This window comes from Cygnus atratus, chromosome 1 (genome assembly GCF_013377495.2).
Source record: "Cygnus atratus isolate AKBS03 ecotype Queensland, Australia chromosome 1, CAtr_DNAZoo_HiC_assembly, whole genome shotgun sequence".
Taxonomy (NCBI): domain Eukaryota; kingdom Metazoa; phylum Chordata; class Aves; order Anseriformes; family Anatidae; genus Cygnus; species Cygnus atratus.
In genome coordinates this window covers 7,104,479-7,120,135 of record NC_066362.1, presented here as the reverse complement: position 1 = coordinate 7,120,135, position 15,657 = coordinate 7,104,479, and the positions used below count along the sequence as shown (strand labels likewise).

Below are 15,657 nucleotides of genomic sequence, written 5' to 3'. Positions count from 1 at the left end.
GACAGTGAAAACTAAAAGCTACACCAGAAACTAATTTAGTGCAACATAAGTGAGCCACAAGTATGGCTGGAGGCGTCAACTGGCAGATAAATCAAAGCATTAAGTTCAGCTGCATTTGGATCATCCATATGGCTATGGTGACCTCCTTGGTAATCATCGGAGGGTTGCCAGACGCTGTGAATCTTATTCCTTCCAAGGAATGAGACTGTTTTACTATGGGACTCCATGTTTGCCCATCGAGAGTGAAACTTGGCATCCTTTGGCAGGACAGCGGTTCAACGCGCTCTTCACGGTCTCGGTCTGTTCCTTGATGTGCTATGTGATAGATGCTGGCACATCACTGCCAGAATTGCTGTAAAACACAACAATGAACAGTTAGTTACTCAGCCCAGCCCTATTTCTGCCTTTTACCCACCCCGCATACCCCACTTGCACAGTGGCAGCTCCACCACCGCCAAGTCCAACGTTGCTGTGACACTCCCCACCGTCACTGTCCCCAGCTTGGGGTCACCTCCAGCCTCCAAAAATCACCCAGAGCCCCTCAGGGAGCCTCCCCCGTGGCTGGCAGGAGGGCTCCCTGACAGGAGGCCGCCGCTCCCTCACGGCCGGCCACCCCACCGAGGGGAACCGGGACCACGCCGAGAGCCCTGTCAGCACCCCCGGCTGCTCTGAGGGAGCCATCGGAGCTCCGAGGGCCGTGTAGCAGCGCCGGGGCACGGCAGAGGGAGCCAGCAAGTGGCTGTAGGGAGGAGGGAGGGGAAGGCGGGAGGGGGGCCACAAAATGGCGCTGCCCTCTCAGCCCCTCTCCCTCCAGCCCCCCTCCGGCGCCCAGCCCGGCTCGCCGCGGGGCCCGAAGCTCCGGGGCCGCGTCCCCGGGGTGGCGTGGGGCTGCTGGCCGGCCTCGGGGGCCGGCTCCTCCGCCGCCACCACCGCCGCCGCCGCCACCACGGCGGGGCTCGCCGCCTTCCCCCCAGCAGGTGGCAGCGGGGTCCCGGTGCCATCGAGCCATTGCGGGCCGCCCTTCGCAGCCGGCGGGGGAGGCGGCGGCGGCGGCGCTGCCCGGCATCGCCCCGGGCTCGTCCGTCCTCCCCCCCCCCTTCTTCTCGCCGCACCCCGCTTTCCCCTCAAAGTTTGGGGCGGCCTGGGAGGGCGGGCGGCGCCTTTGGGGGCCGGAGCCAACTTGTCCCGGCTGCCTTTATTTGCAGTTGGAGCCGAAATCTGCCAGGCTGCGTTTATTTTGCTGATTAAAGAGACGGACCTTGGTCTCGGCTGCTGCTCCCCGCTGCGCGGCCGCCCTGCTCGCTCCTCTCATCCCCTTTCTCCTTCCCTTTCTTCCTCCTGGCCGCACCATGGAGTTTACCGAGAGGAAGAGAAGCAGGAAATCCCAAAGCTTTAAACTGATAAATCAAGGTAAAAGTGGGGGGGGGGGGGGGGGGGGGGGGGGGCGGCTTTGTGCTGTTTGTTTGTTTGCGCCTCGGAGAAGACTTTTACATAAACGGGGCTGGCTGCCACGGGAGGCGAGCAGGATGTTATGAAATGTGTGTGCTCCCTTTCCTCCACCTCTGTAATGTCTCTCCCTCCTCGTATTTATTATTTAACTCCGGAATCGTATGCTTCAACTCCCCGAAGCACTGCAGGTCTCTATTTTGCTATTATTTTGTTGCCCCCCTTCTTTCCCTCTCTCACTTCTCACACACGCAAATGTACATTATTTACGTGCACGTCTTATATGTTGCTTTAAAAAAAAAGACACCTCCAAAGGTGGACGTGTTTTTTTTTTTGTTTTTTTTTTTTTTTTCCAGGCAGATCTCCTACAAAATAAAGTTGGATCGCGTTTCATTGTAAATCCCCCTGGGGTGAGGGGGGGGAGGAGAAAAAGGTGAAATGGAGAATTTATTAGAATAATGACACTTGAGCAGCGACGGACCTTTTTAGTATTCAACTCCTGTGGATTTGTTGTGTGTGTGTGTTTTTTTGCTTTTTTCTTCCTCCTCTCGACTGTGTCCATACGCGTATTTCAAAGAAAAGCCTCATAGAGGTTGCTTTATTAAAATCCACGCAGGTAATTAATTGTACGTGGGCGAGGAGGAATTGCTGGCATGCAACTTGTTCGCTCGGCGTGTGTTTGCTTTTCGGAAAGAGGGTATTTTAAAAGGGATCGCTGGGAAAATATTTGGATTCATGTCGGGGAAGGAACACAGCCCTCTGGTTCAATCCTGTGTGTTTTTGTTTTTTTTAAAAGATACAGCCGGTGGTAGTCATTTTAACAGGTGGACTTCCCAGCCCTAGGGTTTCCTTTGGGCTGGGTATTTATTGCTTCTTCAGCTGATTAGATCTCTTGCCCTGATTGATTTGAAGTGGGATTTTTTTATTATTATTATTTTTATTTTTTTTTTCCCCCTTTTGTGTCTCGAAGCCTTGGGCTGAAATATCTCCCTGAAATGCTGTGTGTGTCCTGCATGCCAAGTTCAGGGCAGGTGACTACTTTGGTGTAATGTCACACTTAGGGACAGGGGGGAGGGCGACTTTCAGTACTTGCTGGATGAAGGCTGATGTCTTCGTAGGCGTGCTGCAAAATCAGATTAGGAGCAGAGAAATGTAAAGATGGAAATGAACTTGCCTGGTAGGAAGAGTAAATAATTACTGCTTAAACAGCACAGGAGGGTCTGGAGCAGTGCACATAGCACCTTCTCCAAACTAGGGGGCCAGCGACTGGTCAGACTTGTTGAAATTTATTGGAGGTTTTTTAAACGCCAGCATCAGCAAACCCATGGAGGGCTTTCATTTCTATAAAGGACGGCTTTGGTTTGTGGGGTTTCTTAGCATCTGATGTTCGGAGTCGCCTCTCAAGCAGTTCGTGCAGGGCTGGAGCGTAGGGCTTGAAAGTGAAACGTGTGGACAAGCAAAACTGAAATCAAAGCCTCGGTTTTATTTTTCTCCTAATAGAGCCGTAAAAAATGTGCGCGCTGTCAAAAACGTGTCAATATTCTGCAAATTGTCAGTTGTCACTCATAACTGGATTAAATATTTCTCAATGTATAAGGCAATCTATTTAACCTCGTTGGATAAATTCATTTATGATGGTTAATTATTGGCATTTCTTATTTTATCTGCTGTCTCCTTTTGGATGTAGGAATTCAAATAGAAAGCTACACTAAAAGCACATCCTGGGAGAAAATATGTCTTTGCGCTTCGAGAGCAGAGAAGATAAAAATCACATTCTGTATGTGAGTCTGCTCTCACGTACCCTCTTTCTATCACAGTTGATTATGAAGATAATTATGTATAAATAGTTGTCTCTTGTAATTGGCCTTTGCCTCTTGCTGGAGTCATTCAGTAATGTCACAGTTTAGTGTTTACTGTTGTGAAATTGATATGGATTTCACAGCGCCTGGACTGTGACATCTGAGGCAGAAGAAGGAAACCAGAGAAAATGGTACGCTGGGTCGATTTGTTTGTAATGCACAGCCTGTCAATAACATGTATGATGCTTATTCTGCCCCAAAAAACTTCAGAGCACCTTACCAGCACCATCAGTTCCTTTCAGATCGAAAGGAAGTCCCTTCCTGCACTAAAACGCAGCCACCTCTGAGGTGCAACGTGGTGACTTCCAGGCAGCAGCTGTAGATCAGGAGAGCATTGTGCCCGGCTGGATGAGCACAGGGAAGTGCTAGAGAAGAAACCACATGTAATCTATGTACCTAAGGACTGCAAGTCTGTAAGTTATTTAGATCCTAGTTTCCACGTGCTCGCTCCTAGCAGATCTCCGGAGGATGAAAATGTGGAGAAAAGCTAATGGGCATGGAGTGCAGCTCGCATAAATTCTGTATTTTTAGCCTCGCAGAAGGGACCTTTTACTTCCTCGATGTTGTGGCTCAAACTTCACCTTTACCCAGTACACGTCAGGCAGCCCATATGTTTCACTCCCTCTGTGTGACACGCAAAACCCCAATGCTGCCTCTTTGGTTAGCACTTCACTCCTGACCTTGCTACCTTCCTTCTTTTTTTTTTTTTTTCTTTCTCTTCCCTACCATACTGACATTTCTTTCCAGGCCCTTTTCTTTCTTTTGTACTGCTGTATTATGCTTGATTCTGGTTTACTTACTGGGTAGTTCCTCCTCTTGTGCCGTTAAGACAGTCATGCTGTACAAATAAACAATCGTAACAAAGACGCTTGACTTATAGGAGACCTTTATAATTCTGTAGCTGATTGTTTTGTCAGAAAGGCAGGTGTGTTCCTCTTAAGAGGAGGAGTTGCTTATGGTGCCATTCGGTTCTCTTGTGCCTTTTAATTGAATCCCTCCGAGTGCTCTTCCAGGAGTTAATCTCCACCTGACTTCTTGCGAGGCAGGTAAATATAAGAACCAGTTTTCAGAGGGAGTAACTGAGCTAGTTGGGAGGGCTTCAGCATTACAGGAGTTAGGTGATGAGGCAGCTATTTCAAGACACTGAATATATTGTTCAGTCTTGAGTGACTTGCCTAAGGACAAAGTGTGTGCCAGTAGCAGAGTCAGAAATAGAATCCAGGAGAGCTGCCCTTAGATAGTTGTTTTTTGTTGTTGTTGGTTTTTTTCCTCTTGTAATTACTATTCCCTCTGTACACACATGTAAACAGAACTGTTTTTCTGCTGAACGCGTGCCTGTGATTACAGCAGAGACCTTCACAGAAAATATCCTTTTATTTGAAACAGAAATTCAATTTTCTGTGCGTGTCCTGTCATATCTCTGAATAAAAGATGCCAGTGTTTATTTTTAGGGTCATCTCGCGTGGACGTTAGTTTCTATAAGTGAATATCCTAAGGTGTCCCTGAGCCTCCTTTCCTCAGAACTCAGAGGCCAGTGACCTCAAGATAAGTCAGCAGAGCTGAAAGATGCAGCCCTGACTTACGTTGCTGGTTTTCTTATCAAGGCAAAGTTTGAAAGTTTCTCTCGGTCTCTGGGAAGGTAAAGTTTTCATTATAAATCTGCTTTCCATCTGTAAAGCAAGAAGCCAGATAATTGGCATCTGGTGGGATAATTTGCTATGAAAATGAACACAGTAATTTAGGGCAGGCATGGCTATTCCCTAAAATCTGTGAAATATTTTAGCTAAGCCTCTCCAGTGTGAGCGAAGTTGGTTTTGTTTTTTTTTCCTTTTTTTTTTTTTTAGGAGGTGCTGATACAGAGCACATTTTCTGTGGTTAATCTGATGTACATGAAATAAACTGCAGATATATTGATAAATTATGTAGTAAAACTGTAGCAATGTGTTCAGTGTTCATTTTTTCCAGATCACTTGAGTTCTAATTTTTTTTATCGTTTTTCATTCCAGATTACCATCATGAGATATATAAGATCTCTGACTACAGCAATGATGTTAATGGGGAGACCAAAGAAACACAACCCGTTTTTTTAGGTATGTGCTTGTGTTGATTAATTTCAGAGCAACATAGCGTGGCCATTTGCAATTAGGGAGGAAAAAAATCTCTGTGCAAGCATGGGAAGCGTCTGCCATTGTTTAATATGACGTTCTTTTCAAGACCCTTTTATTCTACGAATTGCCAATATATCCTTTATTAACACTGCTAAAAGTTGTAATTTCAGACATAAATGTTTATTAGTGTCTACACACAGTGCTAATTATCACTCACTCAGAGAGCCAGATGCTGACTCTGCAGTTTTGCAGCTCTGTGCTCACCCCATTTACATTGCATATTCTCTGGCATGCTTCACTGGCAATAGTTTGTGTAATTGGGGTATTACATCTTTGACATCTGGATAACAGAAATTCAATTTCCAGGAAGCTGCTATTTGTTTGGTTTTGCTTCTGCCTTGGGTGGGATAGAGGATTAATGTGCTGTCTTAATGTAATGTCCTTTCACCTCTATAGCCTGCCTGCTAATCCTGCCATGGGAAAAATTAAATTAAATTAAATCAACAGTTAAAAATGTGTAAAGAAAACAGAGAAGTAATACATAGTCTGCAGCGTGATATATACCACAGCATGATAGGACTAGTTATCGGTGAACCTTTATCTTTCTTGCCTGTATGCTTGTTGTCCTCTATAACTCTTCTGTAGAATGCTTCTCTTCCTGCTTCCAGCCCCCTTCTGTCTCATCCAGGACCTCTTCTGGGTGCTGAACCCCTTTGCAAAAGGACAGTGGGCCAAATTCAGAAGAATAAAGGCGAGGTTTTGAGCTACAGTAATGACTCTTAGCTCTTGCAAGCTCTTGGTCACCTTGCTCAGGCTTTGGAGAAAGCAAGTGCCTTCACAGCAGGAAATCTGGAGGCGTCTGCCTTTCCTTAGCTGTACCGGGAGCCTAAATGTTTGTGTGGAGGTGATCTAAGGTTTCTGGAGTCTGTGTGTGTTGCCCCCTAGAGCCAGTGAGAAGCACTCGTCCCGAGCATGTGAAGCAGCACCTGAAATCAAGCTGCAGGTAAAATCCTGTTGTCTCCTTAGTTCATTGTGCCATATCCTTTCCTAGAGGTCAGCGGCAAGTGGAAGAGAAAAGGGGGCGTCTTGGACGGTGTGGAGTCTTCCGATTAGAATATTTACAAGGGGGGAGAGCTGTGTGAAATTCCCTGCTTAGCTTCTCGCCATTAGGGTTGTGAGCAAACACTTCTTCCCTACACCTATTTCCAGGGGGAGTGAAGGAGGCTGCTAAGCTTTGCGTTTGGATTCTGTGTTGTGTAAGCACTTTTGGGTTGACCTGCACTAGAGATTTACCACGAACGTTTTCTCTTCAACCCCAAATCAGAATAAGGCTTTGTCAGGGGTTAGGCATCTAGCTGCTTAAGCCAGGGTGCTTCTAAGGCTGTGCAGGAGTTTGTGCTTTGCCATTTGTGCCGTGGCTCAGACCAATTGATGATTTTGGTCTGGCTGCGTTGTCTTTTGAGGGCTGCTTTGTCTTCTGGGGGCAGGTTTGTTACCTGCTTTTTATTTGGTTTTGTTGCTTTTTGTTTGCTTGGTTGATTTCTTTATGTGTCCAGCTTCTGGTTGTGACTGAATGTGCTCTGGCATCAAGTTCACCTACATCAGGAGCCCATCAGAATTTAGTCCTTAATGAGTCCCACCAAAGGACTTTCTTGTCAGGTGTTGAAGCCCAGAATTGCAGTCCTGGGAGCCCACCTTCAGCTGCTGTGAAAAGAAGGAGGACCCTATTTTCTAGAGACAGCCTGAGTTTCCAACTTCCAAATTTCCTCAAAACCTGTTAATTTTGACAAAACTAATGATTTACGACTGTGCAGGATCTGCAGACGAGGAATTTTTCTTCCTGTGGGAGCTGGGTTCTGTAGGTTGCCCAGAGCTCACATAACCCTCTCTGCTTTGTCCTCGGTAGCTTACGCCTCTGTCCAGATTGCTTAATGACAAAGGAGGTGATCTGAGATGTAGGAAAAGCAGTGGTGGGAACTGAACTTGGCTGAAAGCACTTGAAAATTGAGTTCCCGCCTTCCAGTGGGGATATGGGATGAGCAGCGCTTGGCATTCCAGCTTCCCTTTTGAAAATTTCACGTTGCACGCCGTAATTTTTCATTGTGCTTCAGGGAGGATGGGAGAACGATGCTTTCCCCAGCTCGTTGTCCTGTCCCCTAATAAGGCTGTAATCCCTGCTTCACTTAATTTCAGTGTTCTATGCCAAAATTAAACCTGGAAGGATAATCACTCCATCGAGTGCTCGGGTCCTTGGTTTAGAGTCAAGTTTATTCTTTGATTTAGGTCTTTTGACTGATCCGTGGGATGACTACAGCTGTTAAAACCTCAACGTGCTGCAGCCTTTAGTATGTAAATGGATGTTAAGATATGTCAGCGAAATTATTTACTGCAGAGAAGGGGAAACGTTAATGTCATCCTACAAGTGAAGCAGTGAAGCTTGGGAATAAGATGAGCAGATGTTTTGGTCAAGGGATGCACGGATGAGAAGAAGGGAGATTCCGGGGGTAAATGATTAAGCATTTAATGCATTGTTGGCATACGTTGGGATCAAATGTCGGAAAAGACCTGTTGAACCTGGATTTTTATTTATTTTCATTTTTTGCAACAGCACTAAATGGGCAAAGCCTGGCTTTGAGTCAATGTGGGCTGCGAATCGGAGGAAGCTTCAGCACCAGAGAAATGTGGTGGTGGAAGCGACTTCTGTTGGGTGTGAGGGCACACAGCACCACTGCTTTTTAAACGGAGCTTCATTGGCTTAGGAAGTTTGCACGTGTGTTGCAGTGGCTGAGTGCGTGGGAGATTACCCCGTCGTCTTTTCTAATCCTTTCCTCTGATAAGATGATAAATGGGAATTTGCATCGTCCTAGACAAAGGATGCAGTAAGCGCAGCCTTTGCAAAATTCCGGGTGAATCTATTGCTGCTGCCTTTTGCAGGTGAGGACTGGCATCTTTTTGTTGTTGTTGTTTTGAAGGGAAGGGCTCGGATATCTAATATCAGGAGAGTGCTCCCTCTGAAAAGCAGGACGCAGCCCGGAGTGAAGTGCTTAAACCTTGAATGTGATCAAGATTTAAGACAGCCCTGTCTTCAGCTTTTAGCAGTTATCAGCGTTAATGTGCTGTCAAGGCTGCTAGCCCAGACTTGGAAACGCAAGCCCGTGCAGGGACCGTACAGCCAGGGTTTGTGGACAACACCGGTTAAAGCCAGCTTGTCTGGTAAAAATATCTTTTGTGTATACCACTTTTTTTTTTTTTTTTTCCCCAGTCATAATATTTTATTATCAACACACAAAAAAAAGCGGAAAAAAAAAATATACCTCCAGACTGAGTGTTTTTACAATGCTTTCAACTTGAAATTCAGGCTCTATGTTTGAAAGGTTAATGTAGAAAACTAATTATATTATCCTGGTAACCAAATGTGTGATGAGACATTTGTCTGTGTAATTAACAGTGAAGAACTTTTATAGTTTCATAAAATCGAATGCTGCGCGCAGGGTGCTTGGAGCATTTGTTTTGAAGAGATGTCCAAAACAGAGATGTTTATGACTGATATAAAGTGGGGCTGAAATGTACTGTAATGCAGGTGTCTGTGCATTTTACAGCATTTCACGTTGTTGAAATGGAAGGCAGCAGATTAATAACGTTAGCGTGCCATGATAAAATAAATAATGTGTTCTTGGAGCAGGGGAATGATGCATAAGTTACTCACTAATTCCAAGAATTTATTCTGTCCCAGAAATAATACCCTTTGCAATTTATTCATAGAGGAAAAAGTTGACTTACCGCAAGTCTGTGAAGTTACTTGGTACTTTTAATAGAATTACATCCCAAGTATGGTTGTTGCAGTAATAGCTTCTATTATTAAGACCGCAGAAAAGATCATCTGAGAACACAGATATATAAAATAACTTTGTCAAGCATTTCCCTTTTGGGGCTGAAGCACGATCTTGACATGGGGTATTTCCAAGAAGACATTGTTGCACTTTTTTCTTTTTTTAATTCTATGACTCTGTTAGTATGTAAATGTAGAAACAGTTGCTCGCTTGCAGTTTCCTGAGTGATTTAGTTGATGCAGTGTGGCCTGAAGTCTGTAACTTCAGTATCTGATCCTACTGCGTGTTTTTGAAACTGTTTTACCAGGCTCTTCGGAAGAGTTACTTTGTCGTTGTGGCTGCCGCTGGGCCACCTCATCTCATTCGTCTTCCAAGGAAACAGCCCTTCGGATTCGCAGTGGTCCCGGGGCCTGACCCCGGCTTTGATTCTGCAGGTTGCTTTGCTCATATGTCGGTGATGTTTGTTAACTTCCCGGCTCTCGCAGCAGGCAGGGGGATCGATCAACCCATGGGCTTCCGTGCTTAGTTTCGGAGCGGGGGCTGAGGCCAGCTAATCCGAGGGTGCTGATTCAGAAGGCGCTTTGTGTGGTGATGTGAAGAATGGCAAGCGCTTTCAAACATCATTTTAGAGCACTGGTAAGATGCCTCGCCTAAGACGGCTTCAATATCCCTATATATTTGCTAGGGGTAGTAAAAGTCCCAGGCTTATAACTCATGGTGCTCGTGTGACCCTCTGACATTGTTCGTGACCGCCGCTCTCCCTGTTGACTTGGGTTTGAAGCTTTTCATTTGCAAAGCGTGTTGTTGCCTGTGTTACTTGTTCAGTGTAGGTTCTTACATGCCAGCGAAGGCTGGGGATCACTTGTTTGAGAAATGTGTGCTTATCCAATCAGCTTAGCTACACAGTTGCTCAATTCAAATTATCCACGGAGCAGTCACAACAACTTTCCGTTCGGTTTAGGAAACCTTTGATCTGATAAGGAAACAGGCACACGGCTCCTCTATTTTCCCCACGCTGGACTTCACAATTTTCAATTTCAGGAGCCCTGAACGGTACGAGTTAAGTGGCAAAAATAGCTGAGTTTTTGAAAGTTAGGGCATGCCGTAGGTATAGTTTTTGCTGAGAAGGGTTGCCTAACTTCCTTCTAGGATAACTGTTGTTCTTTTCTTGAGCACCACGTAATGTTCACAGCGGTGTTTTGGCCAGTGTGCTGACTTGGGCTGTGCACCGAAGGTGCGTGCCGTGCATGCGTGCACCTCCCCGGTTCCCTGCAGTACTCCGAATTAGCCCTTACAAGTTCTTCAAACACGGGCAGCTGACTTTTGCTGGCCCCGTTCCAGGAAGAGCACCGTTCAAGTGGTGTCTAATAAACTGGCATTTAGTAAGTTTGATTATATAACCTGCGTGCTCTGTCGCAATTTCTTCTGAGCCCTCGAAACTTGCAAGCCGTGCATCGACTTCTACTTTTTCCTCGCCTCTGCAGCCTTGTTTCCTTACAAACCGAAGCGATGTTGTCACCTCGTGTGTGTTTGTCTGGGTGTCTATTGCTGTACTTCCTACACTCTTAATAATTTCTGAACTCACTCACCAATTCCAGCTTAGTTTGACACAGAGGCAGAAATCTGAGATACCAAGGTCTTGCAGTAGGCAGCCTGATAGAGGTAAAAGTCCTGTTTATATAGCCAAGAAGGGAAGATTTCCCTAGGAGTTTTATCTGCCAAAACACAACAGAACACAGAACGAGACACTAATTCATAGAAAATCTGACTTTATTAGAAGTCAGCTACGAATACTTCCCAAAATATTTCCCATAAATGCTAAAAATAATGAAATTAATTGCAAAATATCAGGCCAAGAGAACATTACAGTTACTCGTTTACATAAGTCAAAAGGGGGGAAAAAAAACATTATGCAGTCCATTATCCAACCTTAACTCATTCATATATACACTTCGAAAGATATGCATTAATTACGTTGCAGTATAAAAGAAGTGGCAACCAAATATGTAATTAATGTTTTACCGAATGGGTATGGCTGCATGTCGCTTTATCGCTCTTTGTAGCGCTGTGATAGTATTTGACAAATTATTTGGAGAAGTCTAATGACCTGTTTGTAGGCAGCGAGCCATATTTATATGAAGTTCAATAAGCATAACGGTGAAAAAATGCTCAAGCGTCCAGAGGCAGAGAATTAATGAATTATCAATGATATTTTATTAGGGAAAATTGTTAACAGTTGTGTTACTTCAGCCAGTGGCACGCTTAGCACGTGGATGCCACCTCCTAGTAGGACATTTATGTTTTGTATCTGTGCATTTTAAATTGTTGACGTTCCTACATCTTTCAAAGCAGTACGTTTTAACACTGTGCGCATACTTGCAGTCAGGAAAGAGATTGAAAGTAATTTGGGGGGAAATCACTTTTTATGAATATTTGATGTAGAATTTATGAAAGGGTTTTGTTTTGTCCTTTGTTGTTCTCTAAGATTACGGTCAAGCCATGTGGAAAAAAAATAAATTATATATAAGGGGCCATCATAGAAATTACTATAATGGTTATTAAAAACATTGCTAATACATTTCTGCTGTGACTCTTATTTTCACACGCAAGCTCCTAAACGGGGCTGTAATTTGCCATGCCTGTCTGTTTTGAACAGTAATTTGCAAGTGAATTCAGTGGTTTCAGAGAAACCCAAAGGGATTACACGGGCAATCTGAGAGGCAAAACCTGGGGCTGCTGGCGGAGGCACTCCCACCTCCTCGGGTACGTACCCACAGGGCTTCCAGGGAAGGGCTGCACCGCAGCAGTGGTGCTTCGGAAGCCCAGAAGAGGGGAAGAGATGCTGGATTCTGGCAGATGGGCTGGGACGCGTGTTGCAAACGCTGCTCCTCCCAGTCCTCAGCAGCTAAGGAGCCTCTCAGGAGGCTTGTCACAGGCAGGTAACGCAGCAGCAAACTTCTTTTTTCTTTATTATCCCGTTCAGCATTTGAAAAGGAAGGCTGGCTCTTCCATAGGATGTAGTAGCTTGAGCTGTTTGGTTTTTCCTTTTTTTTTTTTCTTTTTTTAAATTACATAATTATTATCTATGAAGATCATCAGCAGTGGAATAGCTGACAGCAGAACGCTATCGTTGGGCTCTAGAGCTGATAGCCAGATGAGATAACCAGGGAGCAAGAAGTTAAATCTGTTCCTGCAGCAGCCCTCACATTCAGGCAGGCAGTGTAACATCCCCTCGGGTTGGGAAGACTGTAGCTGGGCAGTCACAAATTAAAAGCCATAAAAAGATGGCAACGTCATAACTGGGTTGGGTGGGTGGATGAGCTGTTGTAAACCTGCACGCTGTAGGCTTGACCTAATCTTCAGGGTGTGTTTTCAAGGACCTTCCTTCGAAAGAGAACGTATTTTGTGGGGGGAGAAAAAAGTTCATAAATGGGAAATCTCCCCCGTTTAAGTAGGGATCTAGGTAAATGCAAAGATATACTTAGGTAGGAGTTGCTGAAATTTCGGGATGTGTTGTGATATAAACGTAGGGATTTTTCTCTTTGGAGGTAAGCGTGCTCGCATCATTATATAGGAAGACCTCTATAAAAAGGAACATGCAACCAGAATCAGGGCTGAATAAGCTCAATTAACATTAATATTTGATGTAATTGGGTAAGGGAAATTTAATCTTTCAAGCAGTGTGTCACCTGACCAGCAGCGGAGCATGCAGTCAAGTAAGCCCGATAGGAGGAGGTGGGTGGGAAGCTTTTTTGATGTTTAGGTACGTTTTGCTATTAAACACCGACACGAGTGGGTAACGTAAAGCTCCGAGAGCACTACGTGCTGCTAAGTGGTACGATGGGAAGGGATCCTCTGATGCTGTCGTGCCGTGGAAGCGTTGGGAGCTGGGATGTGGGGCAAGAAAGGCAGCCTTCAGCGCCCAGATCTGAGCGCCTCGATCACCGCAGTCCCGCGGTACTCGGGGGCCTCTCCGTTTCCACCGAGGCTGGGAACTGCAAACGGTCAGCCCCTGGCTGGCTTGGGTCCAAGGAGCGTAATTTGTTAATTAAATCACCCGCGCGCGCATCAATCTGTAGACGACACAGCAAAATGAAACGTAACGTAGAACTTCCTTGCAGATGGCTTTCCTCGACGCTCCGGCTGGAGCGGAGACGCCGTTACGGTCCTTCGCACGGGGCCGGCGAGTGGTTTCGGCGTTGGGACTGGAAGCTTTCTTGCAAAGCGCCCGCTTTCCTGGTTGGAGTGGGCTGGAGATGCTCTGGGGTTCAGCCCAGGCTCGGTCCGATCACTCAGCTCATCTCTGCTCTGCTCCCTGGCCACGTCCTGAGTGTCCCTGGGTGCGCTGGGCTTGCCGGTGTCCCCGGTCTCCCCTCCTGGGGAGGGAGATGCCACTTTTTTATCTCCCTGGTTTAGCTGAGCACCTGCCTAAGAATGGTGCTGTTGAATTGATAAAACATTTCACGTGGCTGGCGTTAGCACGCTTTCAAATACCCTGTTGAACCAGAGCCAGTGCACGCTAGGTTTGGGTTTTGGAGAGGTTTTTTTTTTTTTTTTTTTTCTGAAATTTCTTCTCTATTCCTGCTTTTCCAAAAATAAGTTTGCTTTGGGAAGCAGGAATGTAAATTGAATTCAGCATCCCAATTATTACTGTATTAAGTATACTATAAAGGGTCAATTCATCAGTTTCTTGATCTTTGTTATTCCATTTGCTTAGGGTGTTTGATTTTTCTATTACCAGTAAAATAAAAAAAAATAGAAGCTTCTTATTTCAGAAGTGGTTATGAACACATCCTTATTACCAGTGAAATGTAATGTACGCTTTAACGAGCAAAATAGCTACTATCTGCCCAATACATATATATTCAGTGTGCAATCAGCAGTTTCGTACATAAAATTAATACTTAAACGGTGCCAGGAGTATTAAAGTATGTAATTGTTATTATTTAAATGTCCTGGATTTATTTGAAACGGTCACATTTGTCTTGTGTGTATTTTCATTTTGTTTTCCTAATCTACACTTTAAGACACCCAGCAGTTAGGCTATGTACGGTTAGACACGTATTAGCTGCTTTTTAATTTATTCCTGGATAATCCAGCGTTATTAAATTCTGTGGAGTGAGGAACTGATCCTGTTTATTAAAATCAATAGGTGCAGTGGTACTCTATGTTAGGGTGTGGTGTGGTGGTTTTTTTGTGTTGATTTTTTTTTATTTCCTTTGTAAAATCTGTCCTTAAGCGTACAGCAAACTGCTCTACAAAGGTCTGCTTCCTTAGGCTATACTCGGAAAATATCCGCTGATGTCAATGCCTGAATAGGATCAGTCTCTTAAAAGGATAGATTATTTGAAACTGCTCTAGCTATTATTATTTCCTTCTGGAGAGGAATAATCTTGCTCATCAAAGCCTTAGAAAGGGCATCAGGAAAGCCAAGTTCAGCAGGTCTTTTAACCATGTGAGACCTCAGCTTCAACTGTGTTAAAGCATAGCCTGGTGTGTACCAACTACTGCTCATCCGTGCCTTTTCTTTCTCTCTTTTATTTATTTATTTGTGTCCTCCAACAGCTAGGAACTCTTATTGGCATCTAAAATCACTAATCTCAACCCATTACCGTTTTTGCTAATTTACAGTGATAACTGTGGCTCTGTTTTCATTAGGAGATGAAAGCCGGGAAATTAAAAAACAAATTACAGGGATGAGAAGATTACTGAATGACAGCACTGGAAGAATCTATCAGCGAGTTGGCAAAGAAGGAGAAAAACTGAAGGAGGAGCCCCAGGATTTAGACTTAGCCTGGGCCCAGCGCCTGAATCCCCCTGCAGAGTCCCAAGCGAGCCTTCATCCTTCGCAGAGCGGTGCGTGGAATGAATTGTCACCCCAAGCCAGCCATTTTTCAGGGCAATACGGAACTCGATCCAAAACGTTCCAAAATCAAACGCGAGCCGTGACATCCAATGGTATGATCTGCATTAGATACTGAAAATAGTCTGTTTTTTCTTTTTTTTTCCTTGTACTGTACTGAATATCTGCCTTTGTTCTGATGATTTATTGTACCGCTGCACTGAAATCAGTTATAGTTCAGAGTCTACCAAATGAGCACATAGTTATCACTTTGAAAAGGTGCGAAAGTGGGCACAGTGCATTCTGCTACCATCTGTCTTAGCTTTTAAAATGGATTCCTGGTGATAGGACGAGAATTACTCAATTCTGTTATATAGGCTTAATTCCTTTCCAGTACTTATTAAAACAGCTTTTGCCATTGTTATTAAATTCATAGCTAATTAAATGTCAACTGGTACCACCCCTCTTTGCAGTGAGTAATGTAGTACAGTTGTGACACCACTTGCGGAGCAGGATTCTACTGGCTTTCATAAGGTGATGGAATCAGGCTTATAACTGGCCACTAAACTTCA

The 15,657-nt window shown here is 44.8% G+C and overlaps 1 protein-coding gene across 3 annotated transcripts in view; it reads left to right on the top strand.

The window, feature by feature from the left end:
- The first annotated feature begins 1,004 nt into the window (after window positions 1-1,004).
- Window positions 1,005-15,657, top strand: part of BEND7 (BEN domain containing 7) — a 47,617-nt gene continuing 32,964 nt past the window's right edge. For all 3 annotated transcript variants that reach the window (XM_050708275.1, XM_035549536.2, XM_035549537.2), the window contains exons 1-3: window positions 1,005-1,410; window positions 5,312-5,395; window positions 14,902-15,201. In XM_050708275.1, coding sequence (XP_050564232.1) covers window positions 1,350-1,410; window positions 5,312-5,395; window positions 14,902-15,201 — 445 coding nt within the window. In that variant the 5' untranslated portion in view covers window positions 1,005-1,349. The remainder of the gene's footprint in view (window positions 1,411-5,311; window positions 5,396-14,901; window positions 15,202-15,657) is intronic.